We start from the raw sequence: 16,442 nt of genomic DNA on the forward strand, positions 1-16,442 counted from the left end.
TTAAGCTTCGTGCTTCTTTTTTCAGTCATACCATTCCCAGGTATCCTTCTTATTTGTTGGTCACCAGTGTGGTGTTTCCCATTTTCCACTCCCTCTCTGTAGTTAATTATCTTCCTGATGAGCTCATGACTTTTCACTTTTTTGGGTGATTCTTAAAGACACAGCAGGGCCACATATATGACTAGTGAGCATTTAATAATTCATTTATTAACCAGGTAGAGTATTGACTGACATAGACAGTGTTCAGAATTCTTGTTATTCTTTTTCTCCTGTTTTCTTCTCCTAGAATACAGGATTTTGCATATTTTGAATATAAGCTGTATTTAATAAAATAACTTGTGGTTTTCATATGTCTGGACATGAGACACAAAAGAGGATATATAATCTAATTTGAATAACATCATTGTAATGACACCATTACTGTTTAATTTTCTTGAAGAATGATAATATGTCTTTACTGCTTGATTTTTCATTACTAAACTGTGGTGTATATTGCCATCTCAGATGCCTTTTTGTGGAAGAATTGGATTTGCTAGTTCTGTCATCAGAAGATGGTAACATTTATGTGTGGGGCTTTGATGACTTCCTCGCCAGTACGTTTCGTAAACTGGAAGCAAAAATTGCACAGTGGGAGAACACAGAGGTAAGATGTTAGCACAGAAGAAAAGAATGTATGGTGTATTTGAAGAAACATGTTATCTCTTTGCATATTAACATTCATAAACAGACACTCAATTAGAAACGCTCCCTTATCTATCAGAGGTGCAGAGACCTAGTGTTGGATTGTTTTTACATTGTAACTAATCAGTTGTCCTGGATGCTTCACCATTGGTCTAGAAAGTCATTATTTTCTCCTTCCTTACACAGATGTTGCTCATTATGTCTGAATCCATAACCTTTGACAGACATAGTGTCTCATGTCACACAGACTAGTGTGTAAAATGCAGTGAAATAATGTAATACATATGACTAATGCTGTCAAACTCTGGTACTGAAAATGTCAGTTTATAGTTTACTGTGCTCTTCAAATAAATGTGTCTGCTTTTAACGTTGTGAAAAACTGATTCAAATCAGCTTGCTGTTTTCTTGAGACAGTTGCAAGAACAAGAGACCATATAACTTATAGCTCTGGCAGAAATTATTGTAAAAATTCAAATATTTGCAATCAGCTGAAGGGCACTGCCATCAAGTGGGCTGTGATGCCATTCATTCCCACTAACAATCTTAAAAAAAACATAGAAAATATGAATTTTGGACCTAATATAGTTCTTTGTCATTTATTACTGCAGCATGTATAAAAAGAAGAATCATTTACACATACAAACTACGTCCACAGCACAAGTCATAGCTGATACAAATAAAAGGTTCTCGGCATGTTCACTCTCCTGCTTTGTTGAGGTTTTGTGGACTTTGTTATTATTTCCTTTCTGTTTATTTTGCCATGAGACATTATTCTTTTCAAAGCTATACACTACACAACATTTTTTATGTTTCACATTTATGTCTTAGCTTGTCTTTTATGACTGCTGGTGCTTAAAAATGATGACTTCTGTAACGAGTAAAAAAAGGGATTCATCTGGAGAGTATCTCACATCAGGCCCCAATGCTTTGATTTAATGACCTTTTTAAATAAAATGGATGTTGAGTTTCAGACCAGAGCCTACATACACAGCACTTGATACCATAACTCTTTCAAGCACAATGTGTAGCTCATTTCAAAAGAAACCTGCATGTGATTTATACTGGTGCCTGTTTGTGAGACAAGATGTAATGCTGTATAGTATGAGAGGTGATCAGCAGGAATAATGACTGCGCATTTTATTATAAACTACAATTCAAAGAATGCTCCAACCCATACATTAACGAAGCCATATCCTTCAACAGAAACCTGATTTCTGGTCAGACAGACTACTAGATGCAGTAAGCTCTTCAGATGCAGAAATGGATGAAAAGAATGCTTCCAGCTCAGCTTCAAAAAGATTATCAGGTAAGAGTATGCTTTAGCTTCAGGATGTGAGATCTTGAAGGGCTCAACTTATGAATTTAGTCCCAGATCTTCAGAACTAGCAGGCTGTATGCTGACAAGTGCAATTAGTTTCATGAAATGGCAAGCAACACTCCAGGACTGCTCACCTGAAAAAACCCTGTAGCTAATTATGCAAATAAATAGTAACGTTACTTGATTTTAGACCAGCTATCAATAAGAGGACCAGTAACAAAGACACAAGCTATAGCAACTTGGAAATCATTTTAACAGCTCATTAAGTCACTCTATTGTGCTTTAATCTGTTGAGTATGTATTGGTTGTGTGTGTAAATATAATCTAATTTAGTGCTTCACTTTTACTAAATTGGAATTTCTTCATCAATGAATGCACTCCATACTTTGGTCAGTTTTCTTAATATCATTAATCTGCTAATAGGACTTCTGCTAGATGCCAAAAAAATAGTTTTAATCTGCATAAATGGATATTAAGTCATTCACCACACATTCATGTCGCTAATGACAAATATATAACCTATTATATATGTTGACGTAATGTTCTCATTGAGCAATGAAATCTATTTCTTTGTAATTTATATCACGACAGATTATGTAATGCATGTGTTTGTAGGAATAGTCCATAAATAAAAAAGTATATCAGGGCAAGTGCTAGCAAACTGCAAGAACCAAATAACAAACCACCTAGCACTGAAGGAAGGCTTGATAACAACACTCAAGTTGAAAGCAGGCTTTATTAAGCGAATTCAGGAACACAAATGCAGGAGTAATCCACACAGCGTTTTTGTGTTTTGAAGTTAGAAATATGAGGGGAGGACAGAGAGAAGAAGGTGAGGTGGGAGAGGTAAAAGGTGGTATATAATGGAGAAAGGGAGTGGGCTGGGGGGAAGTTTATGAGGTATAGGGTAGGAGAGGAAGTAGAGGCCAAGGGTAAGACAGCACAGAGATAGAAGATTCTGGTATATAGTGCATGGGAGATGGTGTTAAAGAGTTTATGTGGGAGGGGTACAGGAATATTCCCACATTGAAAGGAGGTGAGATTGGACAAGAGTTTTGAAGTTTGAGTGGCTCTGAGTATTTTGAAGGGTGGTAGGGAGAGAATTCCAGAGTTTAGCTAGGGAGCAGGATAATAGTAGGTGGCCAGGGGGTCGACTAGGCTTATATATGTTTAGAAGATTGTGTTTTTTTGATCTTAGAGAGCTGTTGGGAATGTAGGGGGTTAAAGAGGTGGACAGAGAAGGACAACTAGAAGGTTTGAATATGAGCTTGTGAGCAGAAGTAAGTCTAAGAAGTTTGAGGTAGTTAGGAAGTTCAAGCCATTTCAGTGAGTGGAGAGAGAGATGGTGATACGATGAGTTTCTGGAGTTGGTGGCAAATTTGGAGATTTTATTCTAACAGGCTAACAACTTGGGCTGTAAGCGTAGCTGAAGATTAGTGATACTTGGTCTGTAAGCGTAGCTGAAGATTAGTGATACTTGGTCTGTAAGCCTAGCTGAAGATTAGTGAATGAGGGGGGGGGGTGCCATACATAGGAGAGGGAAGAAGGTAAGTAGAGGTAAGGGTGTGTCTGGTGGTGGGGGTAAGGTAATGATTGTGTCTATACAGGAGACCTAGTTTCTGGTGAGTTTTTTTGATATTAGTTTGGATATGGATGTCAAATTTTAGATTTACATCAATTATGACACCAAGCAGTTTAGTATATGATACTATTTCTACGGGGCTGTTATTCTGAGCAGTCACTTTTAATTCTTAACAATAACTATATTTACTTCAAAGGGGAATTTTTTCATCAGTTGAAGAGTGTTACTTTGGGGGCAAGTTGTGCCTCCACATATGCAAACATAGTTCTCTCCATGTGGAAAGACAAATTCATACTCGAATCACAATATACATCCTGTTGATCCCTCTAGAAGAGATACCTGGATGATATCTGCCTTTTTTGGGTAGACACCAGGGAGAAGTTACTTTAATTCATTGATTACATCCGGAAAATGACCAAATTTCTGAGGTTCACATATGACATTAGTACAGACAAAGTTGAGTATTTGGATGTCACTATACACAAATTGGACAACAAGTATAAGTCCACCATTCACAGGAAAAAACTTTTTCCAACTCATTTCTCTATTTCTCAAGTGCACACCCTATGCACCAGAAGAGACGTATAGTCAAAGGACAAATGGTAATGGCCAGTAGAATGTGCTCACTGGATACAGATTTTGAAATCAGACTTGTATTGTTAGAAAGTATGTTCCTGGAATGTGGATACCCCTCAGCCCTGATCAAAACAATTAGAAGTGAAGTTATTAAGTAGAGGACTGAGAAATATGTCCCTATTTTAGGTATTAAGAATATTCCCGGTGGGGGTGGGGGTGAGGCTTTTAATTCACCCAACAATGACAACATCAACCATTACCAGAGCGCTTTTGTCACTGAGTATAATGGTGATGCCAATCTCATCAGAAAAATAGTTCTAAGTGAATGGGACAAATTCACAAGGTTGACTGACATCAGTAAATTGCATAATAAGATAATGGACAGAATTTTCAGGAAAGGACACAATATGAAATATATTTTGGAAAATCAAAGCTTCCCTGAGGGGAGGAAGGACATGATTAAAAAGAAAGGCACTTTTAAGTGTGGTGCATGTCAACAGTGCCAGTGTATTTCTAACAAAGAAAAATATTTATTAGTAGTTGTAATAGGTTCATAGAAGGTAAAGTTTATTCCAACTGCAACACTTTAGGAGTGGTATATTTAGCTCAGTGTAAACCATGTGGGGCATTCTATGTAGGTAAGACTGAGAGGACACTTAAGAGGAGAGCTTATGAACACTACTAAGACATATGAAAATAAAAACATCAATAATGCACTTTATAAGCACTCCTTGGAATGTAACCAAGCTACATACTGCTTTTTTGTCCTTGAATGCATACCCAAGGATGGTAGGGGTAGCCTTTGGGAACCGACCATAGAATTCAAGAAACTATATTGGCAGATTGTACTTGAGGGAAATAAGCCTCCAGGACTTAATGATAACATTTCCTGTGTCCCAGTGTTAAAACAGAAAACTGAAAAGCTATAAAACAGTACAAATGTAATTACATCTATATGACTCTAGATATTTTTTTCTTTTTGCTTAAATTTTGGCTAAAAGGCTTTTACCTAGATTTTATTTCTTTTTAACATACAAAGCTGAACCCACTGAGACATTTTATGTAACATTTTTTTATTGAACGTTTTTAACATTATTTTATGGATTATATTACTATTATTATTAAGGTTTTTAAAGCATTTTACCACAGGGGTATATATTTTAATTTTTTGAATGACAATGTAATTTTCTTATTGGTTGATCAAAATGAGGTTTAGTACTTAATAAGCAACACCATTTCACTTTCTTTATCTGATGAAGTCTGTTTTTAACTGATGAAAACACTGTGTGGATTATTCCTGCTTTTATGTTCCTAAATTTGCTGAATAAAGCCTGCTTTCAACTTGAGTGTTGTTATCAAGCCTTCCTTCAGTGCTTGCTGTCTTGTTATTTAATATTCCATAAATAGAATAGAAAACAAATGTGCATCAATCCTCATTGAGGTGGATTATTCAGATTTCCTTGAAAAAATAATAGGAAGTGAAGTATTAAGTGAGCAAAACAATAGGGTTAATGCATATTTATAAAGAGAGTCAGGGAAAAGAAACTGATTGAAGTAATGAAGGGAGGGAAAGGAGAGTAAGGAACTGCAAGGTATGAATGGGTTTGTTTGCGTCTTTCGGCTTTTCCCGGTTAGGGGTCGCCACAGTGGAACTCCGGTCCGCTAATGATTGGTAGTTTATTTTTACATGCCGAGTTACCAGCCCTAATGCACAACCTTCAACGAAGGTACACCCATCCACGCATGTTTCCATGCAGAAGATGCTCTAACTCAGAATCGAACCAGACAGCGCCTTACTGTGAGGTGACAATGCTACCGCAGCACCACCACCGCAGATCTTTACTTGTTCATATTTAAGGAAATAGTTTATCCTAGAGTCGAGCAAGAATAGAGCCAGATTTTGACTAGAAAACCTTTCAGAAAGTTTTTAAAAGGCTGGAGGGAGGGTATTGACCTGATGGATACAGATATGGAGTTCCAGGTCTCAACAATATGATTTGAATTCAGACCATGACCAGCAGACATGATACGTTTGTGGGCAGAGAGGAGCATTTGGTCATTGGATCATAATGACAGATTGGAAATAAAGTTGTGTAGAATGGCATTTAGTGCTGGACAAGCAGATGGATGCTGGATAATTTTACAAGTGGCAAGAAGCTGTGTGTATTTTAATTGATGTGGTAGTTGCAACCAGTTTAGGCTTTTTAGTGTTATACAGTGGTCAGTTCTGAAAGGGGTATTTGGTCCAAATGTATCCACTTTATTATAGCATTATTCAACTTATAATAAGCAACTCTGTCTGCCCTTTCATTACCCTCTCTCCTAGAAATTAACATTTTTGCATCAAAGCCATTTGGCTACCTGTCCAACAATGTGCCAGTCTGTGTCTTGGATTTCAGCTCTACAAGCTCCTCAAAGAACACTCCTGTCCTTCCCTTGTCTCAAACCTCTTCAGATGACCCCCCCCCCAAAGTTACAAATCTAAGAAGTCATAACTACTGTAGTCCAATTCTTCAATGTCCCAGACCAGACTTCATTGCACTAACTATGCTTTCTCCATCCTAGACCCCAAACTCTGGGAATCCCTTCCTACTAATCTTAAAGACCTCATATCATACCCATCATTTCATTCTCAGCTTAGAGCTCAGTCTAATCTTAAAAACCTCATGTCATGCCTACCATTTCATGCTCAGCTTAGCGATCATCTCAAGTTCAAGTCAGTTTTGTGAATGCTTGCCCTCTGGACATATCACCTAGTCCCCCACTGACACATTAGCTAACCCCCCTCTGGACACATCACCTACTCCCCTACCTCCCCTTCACTGGTCTGGCATATTTGCCTTTCTCACAATATTTCCTGGACTAATATGTGACATCTGTCCTGCATCACATATATTGTATATAGTTAATTTCTGTAAGCCTGTACCTTACTTGCTAGCTTTTAGACATTGTGCTTTATCCCTCACTATTTAACTCTGTTCTTCTTCCCTCCTTACTCTAGCCATCCTTTCCTATCATCCTCTGTACTGTGTACTTTATTATTATTATTATTATCAATTACAATTACTATTGTAACTGATGCATTGCTATGTGCACACAACACTCTGCTTGTATTCACAATGCTATTTGTTAACTTGCTTCTCTACTGTCATTTATATTTGTCTCGGCTGAGACTGAAATAGAATAATTTGGATTAGTGCTCTACCCTGGTTACTAAACTGAATACATAAATAAATAAGTAAATGAATAAATAAATTACATTGTAAACAGTTTTCTCCCTCTAACAGCACTCCAGGCCAACAATACATTTGTTACATAATGTCACCTAAGCCTTTTTCAGAAAACATCAAAGAAAAAAATAATGATGTGCTAGAAAGTGTTAAAAGTCATAAAGCTAATACTTGGTTAATTAGAATTTGATTCATCTGTGAATGTGAACCAAACAGCATAGCTCTCTTTGCTGTCATATCACTGTAACAGTCCTTCAACCCCAGAATATCCAATGCTCACATCTGAAAATGGATTTATAGTTGATTATGAAACACCAAAGAGCAATACAATTTAGTATCATAATCATAAGCTAACAATGAATGCACAAAAGTTGACAAGACATTTTGCAGGGTTTATATTCCTTCTACACATTTTTTGGGTGGAAATGTACCCCACATCATACTCCAAAACTGAATATACTAAGTCAGGGTCAGACTACCTAAAAGATAAAGAAAACAAATAGTTTTAAAGCAAATCCAATTTTCTTTTAATCTCCTAGCCCGGTACTACTTCTGAATTAGTATACTTAGGATATGCACAGCCCTGACATCTATGAGTACAGGGGGCTATTCCTCGGAGCAAAGGTTTTGAAGTAGCATGCTTCAGCAAAATATGCTGCATTTGTTATGCTTTGTATACACTGTATTTCTGATACTACATAGGTAGTGTTATCTTCATTGTTTGTAGCTTAATAATGTCTTAGAGTGGAAGCCTTTATAAATGACAGCGATATGAAATATTACTTTCATTAAGAAGTCATACATATGAATACCTGTGCAAGATTATTTAAGCATGAAGTAAACTGTCATAGAATGAATCTTAATGAATCAACAATATTTTGAACTTTTTAAAAAATGCTGCAATTTTGCCATGCATTATATATGGCACTTACTAAATCTTCTTTAAATATCTATCTGTATATACATAAATATATATATATATATATATATATATATATATATATATATATATATATATATACGTATGTGAGTGTGGATATATATATATATATATATATATATATATATATATATATATATATATATATATTTATTTATTTATTTATATTTCACTATGTTTAGTTTCTGAACTGTAGAACTGCAATAGTAAATTGCACTATAACCCATTTTGTGGCAGATCCAGCAGTACATTCGTATTTTTGTATATTTTTACTTATAGAATCATTTGCTTTGGATTTTATCATTTAGAGTATGTGTGAACTAAATTACTTACATATTAGTAATTAACTATTGCTCTGTCAGCGGTTAGTGATTTTTCTTTTCAGTATATACACCTACATCTTTATACAGTTTCTATCAGTGAATGAACATAGTGGTATGAAAATAATTGAGATACTCACATGCTCATTTGCCCTTCTGAGGTGATTGCACTTTCATCTCTTAAGAGTGAATACATGATATAAGTTAATTTTAATGGGGAAGATTTTACATAAGACATAGTCCCTTCATCTACACTGAGGCAATATACTATATTTATAAAATAGGTTCTATTATTTGATTAATTTGCAGTGAAATATGTTAGTCAGTTTGCAGTTAAGAGATGCATACGGGTCTAAAAACAGATCGAACCACATTTTTCTACACAATTTTAAATGCAAGGAAATCTTTAATGCAATATTTTATTGAGTTGTTACAAAATGTTCAAGCTATAATGAATAATCTGAGCTGCTATAATAGATTCTGTATTATAAAAAAAATACACTCAAGGTCACAGAGTTACTGACAAATCCAGCTCAACAACTTAAAACATAATATTAGCGCTTTTGTTTTATTTTGCAATAAAACTTCTTCAGATGCAGTGAACCAAACACATACACACTGTTTAAATATAGTTCTAAAAGGTCATGTGGCAATTTTTTTAAAATCATGTGATCAGCTTAAAATCACGTGACAGCCAGTCCCCAGAACAAATCATGCATTACATTTTGATGGGTGAACAGTTTGTTATAGAGAACTTTGCATTTTATATAAAAGGAGCATTTAACTGTCTAACAGGAGGGGTAGTACATGTTGCACTCTGTCACCACTGCCCTGTTTTCTACATAGGCAAAACTGAGCGTAAGTTCAAAGAAAGAATTGCGGAACATCTATACAACATTAAGAAAAGGAAAACAAATAATGCCCTAGCCGAACACTTAATGGAATGTCCAGACCACATTTTTAAATTTGCAATTATGGAAAAGGTAACCCCTAGTGAATGTGGTGGCCCATGGCAACTTAAGTTGGAAGAATGTGAATTATATTGGCAGCTCACAGTTAATGCAAGTTCTTGGCCAGAGATTAATGACCATATTTCTATTAGCTGTCTTTTAAAATTAAGAGCTTTAGAAAGATGATATTCACTACCTTTTTATCAGACAGATTTTCTCAGATAACATTTACTGTTTCATAAAACTATTTATTATTATATGGTAAAAGATAATTTTACATGTCGATGTATTCAGATATTTAGTCTTTGATTTTTGTTTACTTCAATTTTGAACTTATTGAATATGTTGCCTTAATGCATGATTTGTTCAGTGGATTTGGCTGTCACATGATTTAAAGCTGATTACACAATTTTAAAAATATTTGGCTGTCACATGATTTTAAGCTGATCACATGATTTAAAAAAAGTTGCCACATGACCTTTTACACTTGTATTTAAACAGTGTGTGTGTTTGGTTCACTTCATCTGAAGAAGTTTTATTACAAAATAAAATGAAAGTGCTAATATTACATTTTAAGTTGTTGAGCTGGATTTGTCAGAATCTCTGTGGCCTTGCATGTGTCTTTTTTATCAGTTTGTCTTCTGTTTTGGTTAGATTCTGTATTATATTTTTGATGTATGAAGTAAACAAAAATCAAAAACTCCCTCCCACCCACAATTACCTCGGTACCATCATGCACCCACTTCAAAACTTTACTAAAAGCGCACCTAAAAACATGCTGGCTATGCCCTTGCAACTCCCACTCTAAAATCACCCACCCCATCCAACCACTACCTTTCTTTCCACTCCACTAACTACCTTGATTATAGCAAGCTCAGATGCTCATAAGCCTAGTACTTATTATACAGCAGGAACTTCTTATTGTAACATTTGTTAATGTCTGTTATGTACTTCACAGATAAAGATTCTAGTTGTCTACTGATGTACTATGTTCTTCATCTGTAAATATGTTGTAAGTAATTGCTATGTTATATTGTTAATCGCTATGTAATCCAATGTAACTACTGTCTGTTTATTTTAACTGTGGAGCTTTTCTCTCCGGGCCTCCGCTGAAAATGGACCTATGTCCAGTCGGACACTCCCGGTCAACAAATGTAAATAAATAAAAATAAATAAAATAAATAAATATTTGGAATTCTGGAGCTAATATAAATAGACAGGCACACATACTTACAACAGATAAACTGTATCCTGAAAAATAGCAAGGAGACCAATAATGATACCAGAGACTAGAATCCTTAATAAATGTTAAATAACATGAATGAGGTTTCAGCACAGTACAACCTCAATGTTGTTGTTGTGTTGTGTCTTTCTGGCTTTTCCCGGTTAGGGGTCGCCACAGCAGAACTCCGGTCCACTAATGATTGTTAGTTTAGTTTTACATGCCGAGTTACCATCCCCGACACACATCCTTTCGCATGTCTCCACACAGAAGATGCTCTAGCTGAGAACTGAACCAGACAGCGTCTTACAGTACAACCTCAATATGTATATATATATATATATATATATATATATATATATATATATATATATATATATATATATCGTTCCCCTTCACAAGATCGAATGAATGGAAGCTCGAAACCCATAAGCTCGAGCCCAGAATCTCGAACTTCCATTTACTCAAAATTGTGAATGAGAAGTTTAGAGCTTAAAAAAAAAGAGTTGACTTACCTTTTTGCAAGGGGCAAGGTCCCCCTGCATCCTCGCAGCTAAATCTAAATGCTCTGTGACTGCACTATAGCGGAGGACAGGGACATCTTCGGGTTTGCACTTACACATATAGTGAAAACCAGAAGACTTCCCTGTCCCCCACTGTAGTGCGATCTCGGAGTAGGAATATTTAAGTAGGGGGGGGCAAAGCCCCCCTGCAAAAACATTAGAAAGGTGTCTGTTTTTTTTTTTTAGTTCCCCTTCCCATTTTCGAGGTTTTGTAAATTCGAGATTCTGGTTTGGGCTTATGAATTTCGAGTTTACAGAACTTCGGTCATGTGAAGGGTAAATATAAATATATATATATATATATATATATATATATATATATATATATATATATATATATACATACATAATACATACATGTATGTATGTTAAACATACAATCATGGCCCACAAATAGAACCAAGGAATTTAAGGTGGGCTTCTCTACCTCCTCCAAAATAAATATTACTATCTGTATACTCCAGGGGTTTAGTCCTTGGGCCACTTCTTTTGGGTATTTATTTCTCAGAGGTCAAAGCTACTCTTATAGGTTTATGTTTACCTACTTTGTAAACAAATGTAAACTTGGTGTCATAATAAACTCTTCAGAGGACACCAGGATACTCCATGAGGGCCTTTCCCAAACCAATACCTAGTATCAAAAGAATGGACTAAAAGTAAATACCAAGAAATGTATAACAGCATTCTTCAGTGAACAAGGACTCACTTGTAGCAATTAAATTGACAACACATCCCAGAAAATTGACTAGGGACTTGGAAACCTATGTAGACAATGAACTTTCCTTATATCACCATATATCCACTATTTTAAGAGATTTTTCATTGCGCAGCTTATTACTATATGTATGGTATCCATGTTCAGATACATTTATAGGTATGTACTAGACAAACAACCACCAGGGCCTTTATAAACGTTGCCATGCAATCCATGCCAATTGTGCTCCTATCTATCATGGGAATTCATAAGGAAGGGGTATGTTAGGAAGTTTCTAGAGATTTTGTAGGGGATATGTTAGTTTGGACATTACTGTCTGCCTCTGTCTGACAGAGACTTGGGAGCCAATCCTGGGATGAATTTCCGACTTCCCATCCATTGGTCAAGGTTACTCTTAAATAGGGTTAAGGATGGACTCTGCTACACATGGATGGGGAGTCTGTTCCAGAGCAAGGGTGTTTTCTGAGACACATGTCTGTCTTGCCAACATGTGTTATTTATGTCACAAGCAAAATTTAAATCCTTGGAATTAGTGGTTCTGATGCTGTTCATTTCATAGATGTGCAAAAGGTTCATCAGAGCTGGATCCAGGATGCCTTGTATGCCAGGCACAGATCATCTCTCAGTAACCTGTAGGAGACAGAGTATAGAGATAAGCCCTAAGTGAGATCCATATAGGATGATGTTTTTGTACCCTGGATTCTCCTGGTAATAAATCTTTCTGATATTCCAACTGTTGCATATGTCTGGTCAGGTACATGCGGAAGGGGACATTATGCTCAATGATGGGTCTGATAAAGAACAAATAAAATGGCACTATGACTTCCTTAGACCTGGATGCCATGCCTTTACTTATAAGTTGGGTGACATAGAATGACTTTCTTACTATCTTAGCCACATGCTGGTTTAAGGCCGCAGTACTGTCTATGTATGTTCCCAGATCCCTAACTACTGGGTCATCTCTTAGGGGTGCCTTATTGATGGAGTAATTATCCCATGTGGCATTTTTCCCAAAAGGCACTATAATGCATTTCTTGGCATTAGATTTTAGTCCATGACTTTGGCACCAGTCATTGGTCTGTCTTAGACCCTTTTGTAAGATGTTTGCTTCATGGGAGGAATCTATGATAGCTCCCAATCTGCAATTACAGCCTTTACCCCCAAGAAGTAAATGTAAATTAGCAACAGTTCCAGCACAGAGCCCAGAGGTACCCTATAAGTGACAGGTCTGTTAGTGGAGGTGGTATGACCATTCTTTACTACCTGGGTCATGTCTGTGAGTCAGCTGGCAATCCAGTGAATTATGTAGGGATTATGCCCAGTTTGGTGAGTTTGTCAACTATACCTGAGTGGAGTGTTGTTTCAAACACCTTACCTAGGTCCAGGTAGGCAGTGTGCAACATTTTTCCTTAATTTATTATCTTGGTAACTTTCCTCAAAGAAGACCACTAGGTTTAGTAGTCATAACCTTTCCTTGACAAAGTCAAACTAGTTTGGGTCCAACATCTGTAGGTTGCCTATGTCTTTGCTGATCATTTCTGTGATAGGTTGTATGATGATTTCACTTACTCCTCACTCATCAGGCTGATCACTGAGTATAATGCCCCCTTCAGTATGCACCTGTCTAAACATAATATACAGCTTGAATGTCCACAATGCTTTCTTACTCAGAAGATCAAGGGCTAAAATTATAAAACTATGCAGAATGTTTCAAAGCTTGCATACAGAGCCTTAGGAAACCTCTACCCTGTCAGGCCTACTGCATATTCACAAGTCCAGTGTGGATGTAAACACCCATTCAAGAGCGCCCGCAGGCAGATGCAAGGGGGTGCACTTGCACCCCCCTGGAATGGACTGACCGGGAGAAAAATACATTGTGTTTTGCGTTCTTTTTTAATTATATTTTTGTGTTCTTCTTTAAGAATGGTCCTGCTGGTCTGGTCGCATCACTTCTGTGCATCCAGACATCCAGTTCTTCCGGTCGCATCACAACTGTGCGTGCAGATGTCCTGTTCTTCCTGTCTGCCAGCCCACACTATTTGAAATTGCTTCTTTTCCTGTCTGCCCACCCATGCTATTTGAAATTGCTTATTTTCCTGTCCACCCGACCACGTTATTTGGAAATCACAGAGAATTTACAAGTGGATTACATTTGCTGCACAGACATTATGAAGTAAGTGTATAAGGGAATTGGAAAGGAATTTATTATGATTAGCTGCAGTCTGCAGAACTTATGAAGTAAGGATGTGTGTGTGTGTTTGATTGCTGCACAGACGTTGTGAAGTAAGGGTGTGTAAGGAGCACATAGGTTAGTTCTAACAAGCTATTAAACATTTGTTTCCCTACTGTGTTTCTATACTAGTTTGAAGAAATGTTGTGGAACAAATACTGTAAGCATGGAAGTAAGTGTAGCTTAACAAGAAAAATAAAAATAACTGTAATATGCTACCATCTTGAAGACTATCAAAGCAATGAAAATAATGTTTATTGATTTATTCATTCATAAATGTATTTTAATTTTATACTAAACTCAATAGTTCAAAACTCCTAGAAATCACTGCAAACATTTACAAAAGGTAATATGCTCAGTTTGCTTTCTGTGAATAATTTAAGACATTCAGGAAAACCTGATGTTTCATATGTTTAGTATGTAAACAGTGTAAAAAACTGATGACTGTTTAATGTCACTGAGTGTCAATGAGCCTTAGGAAAGGAGACCAGAAGTAGCTGGGTGCTTGCACATGGTGTACTGCTGTCTACAACCACTGCTGCATACCACATATATAGTGTTTCACTTGTCACCAGGGAAGTGAATATCTCTCTTGATACACTTTCTTTGATCACCATGTCACTGTTGTGGTTAAAAACTCTTTTCTCCTTGTACAACATATCCTTTGTGGTATCCCTTCAGTGTCTAAAATTATAGTCCTGCTCTATGCTCATTTGTTAGATTCATAATTGAACATAAATGTCACCTTCAGAATGTACCTTCCTAATTAAATCAAACAACTTTAGAGGTGTCAACATTTCCTCACCTTTAGCTTCCCTGATAGACCGAAAGCCCTGCTACTTAACTCTTGTGTCATATAGACTCTTAAGTAATGATCTTTGCTTAGCTTTCTGTGCTATGAATGGCCCAGCACTTTTTAAACTTCTTCACCTAAACAGAACCACTGGCAAACAAACACCTACTCTGCTTAATTCAAGCTATACTGCCAAATAAATAAATAGCACACACATCCAAAGCAGAGGACTTCCTTGTCAATATTTAAACCAGTCTGGATGACAGAGCACATTTTTTTTTTACCTGGGATATTTGAGAAAGATCTACATAATAGAGGGCAATGCTAGTCTCCCACCAGGTGATATGGCTGAGCTTCTCAACAGCCTCCTTGGTTATTTAGTAAAAATGCATCATCCTGTGATCTTATGTTAGATGTGTACCTTACATTTATGAGCATAGCCAGACTTGCTCTATGTACAACACAGGGTACTACTTTGCACAAGAATTTAGATTTGTTAAAAACTTGTATATTTACTGTTGTTTATGGCTATATAATTTGTTAAACAATATTGATTTTGGAAAGTCTGGATGGCTTAATTATTCATTTGAGCCTCCTTAAAGCTTTCGTTTTAGAAGTTTGTGGCTTCTTTTTCAATAATGAAAAGTAAGTTGTCTAGAAACATGTACTGTCCAGTACTGAGGGGGTTACATTTGTGAGAAGGATGCAATCTGGAAAGCTGGTGTACAACTTTTAACATCATCATGGCATCTGTAAGTGCATGTAAAATGATGCCTTTCATTACTACTTTCTGCATTACTGCTGACAATACTAGTTCTTTAGCTATCATTACAGGCTACAAAAGTTACAACCAAAGATCACCTATTAATGAGAGAACAGTACAACAGTGGACAAGGCTAAACATTATGTTTAGATATTTATTAGCCTTTGACTTACAGCTAGTAGTCCAGCCATCCTTAATGGCCAACACATTTTTCAGAAAACTATATACATAGAGCTGGAAGTATACTAAAGTAGCAAGAGACTTCTGGGGTGTCTCAGTGGAGTAGCGGCCATCTTAGACCTAAGGAGAGCCAGTCGTTCAGTGCCCTTCTCATACTGTTAGTAAATTCCAGATGAAAAGAATAGAAAGATGTTTTTCTGAACAAAAGAAGACTGTGTGCCACTACTATACCTCAGGGTGAGACTTTCAAGGTCCCCCCTTATGAATAAAATGCTAACTCCAGAATTAAAAATAACATAGAAGTGTGACACCATATCTTAAATTTAATTTGTCTAAATTATTTTTAGAATTTGCACACATATAAAATAATTCATTTCCA

At 36.4% G+C, this 16,442-nt stretch overlaps 1 protein-coding gene across 1 annotated transcript in view; it reads left to right on the forward strand.

Moving 5' to 3' along the window:
• The window catches only part of LOC122799991 (vegetative incompatibility protein HET-E-1-like), a 964,337-nt gene that overhangs the window by 775,247 nt on the left and 172,648 nt on the right, over positions 1–16,442 (forward strand). The window contains exons 11-12 of the mRNA XM_044069444.1: positions 505–643; positions 1,885–1,987. Coding sequence (XP_043925379.1) covers positions 505–643; positions 1,885–1,987 — 242 coding nt within the window. The remainder of the gene's footprint in view (positions 1–504; positions 644–1,884; positions 1,988–16,442) is intronic.

Source organism: Protopterus annectens, chromosome 4.part0, assembly GCF_019279795.1.
Source record: "Protopterus annectens isolate FY-2018-M chromosome 4.part0, PAN1.0, whole genome shotgun sequence".
NCBI lineage: Eukaryota > Metazoa > Chordata > Ceratodontiformes > Protopteridae > Protopterus > Protopterus annectens.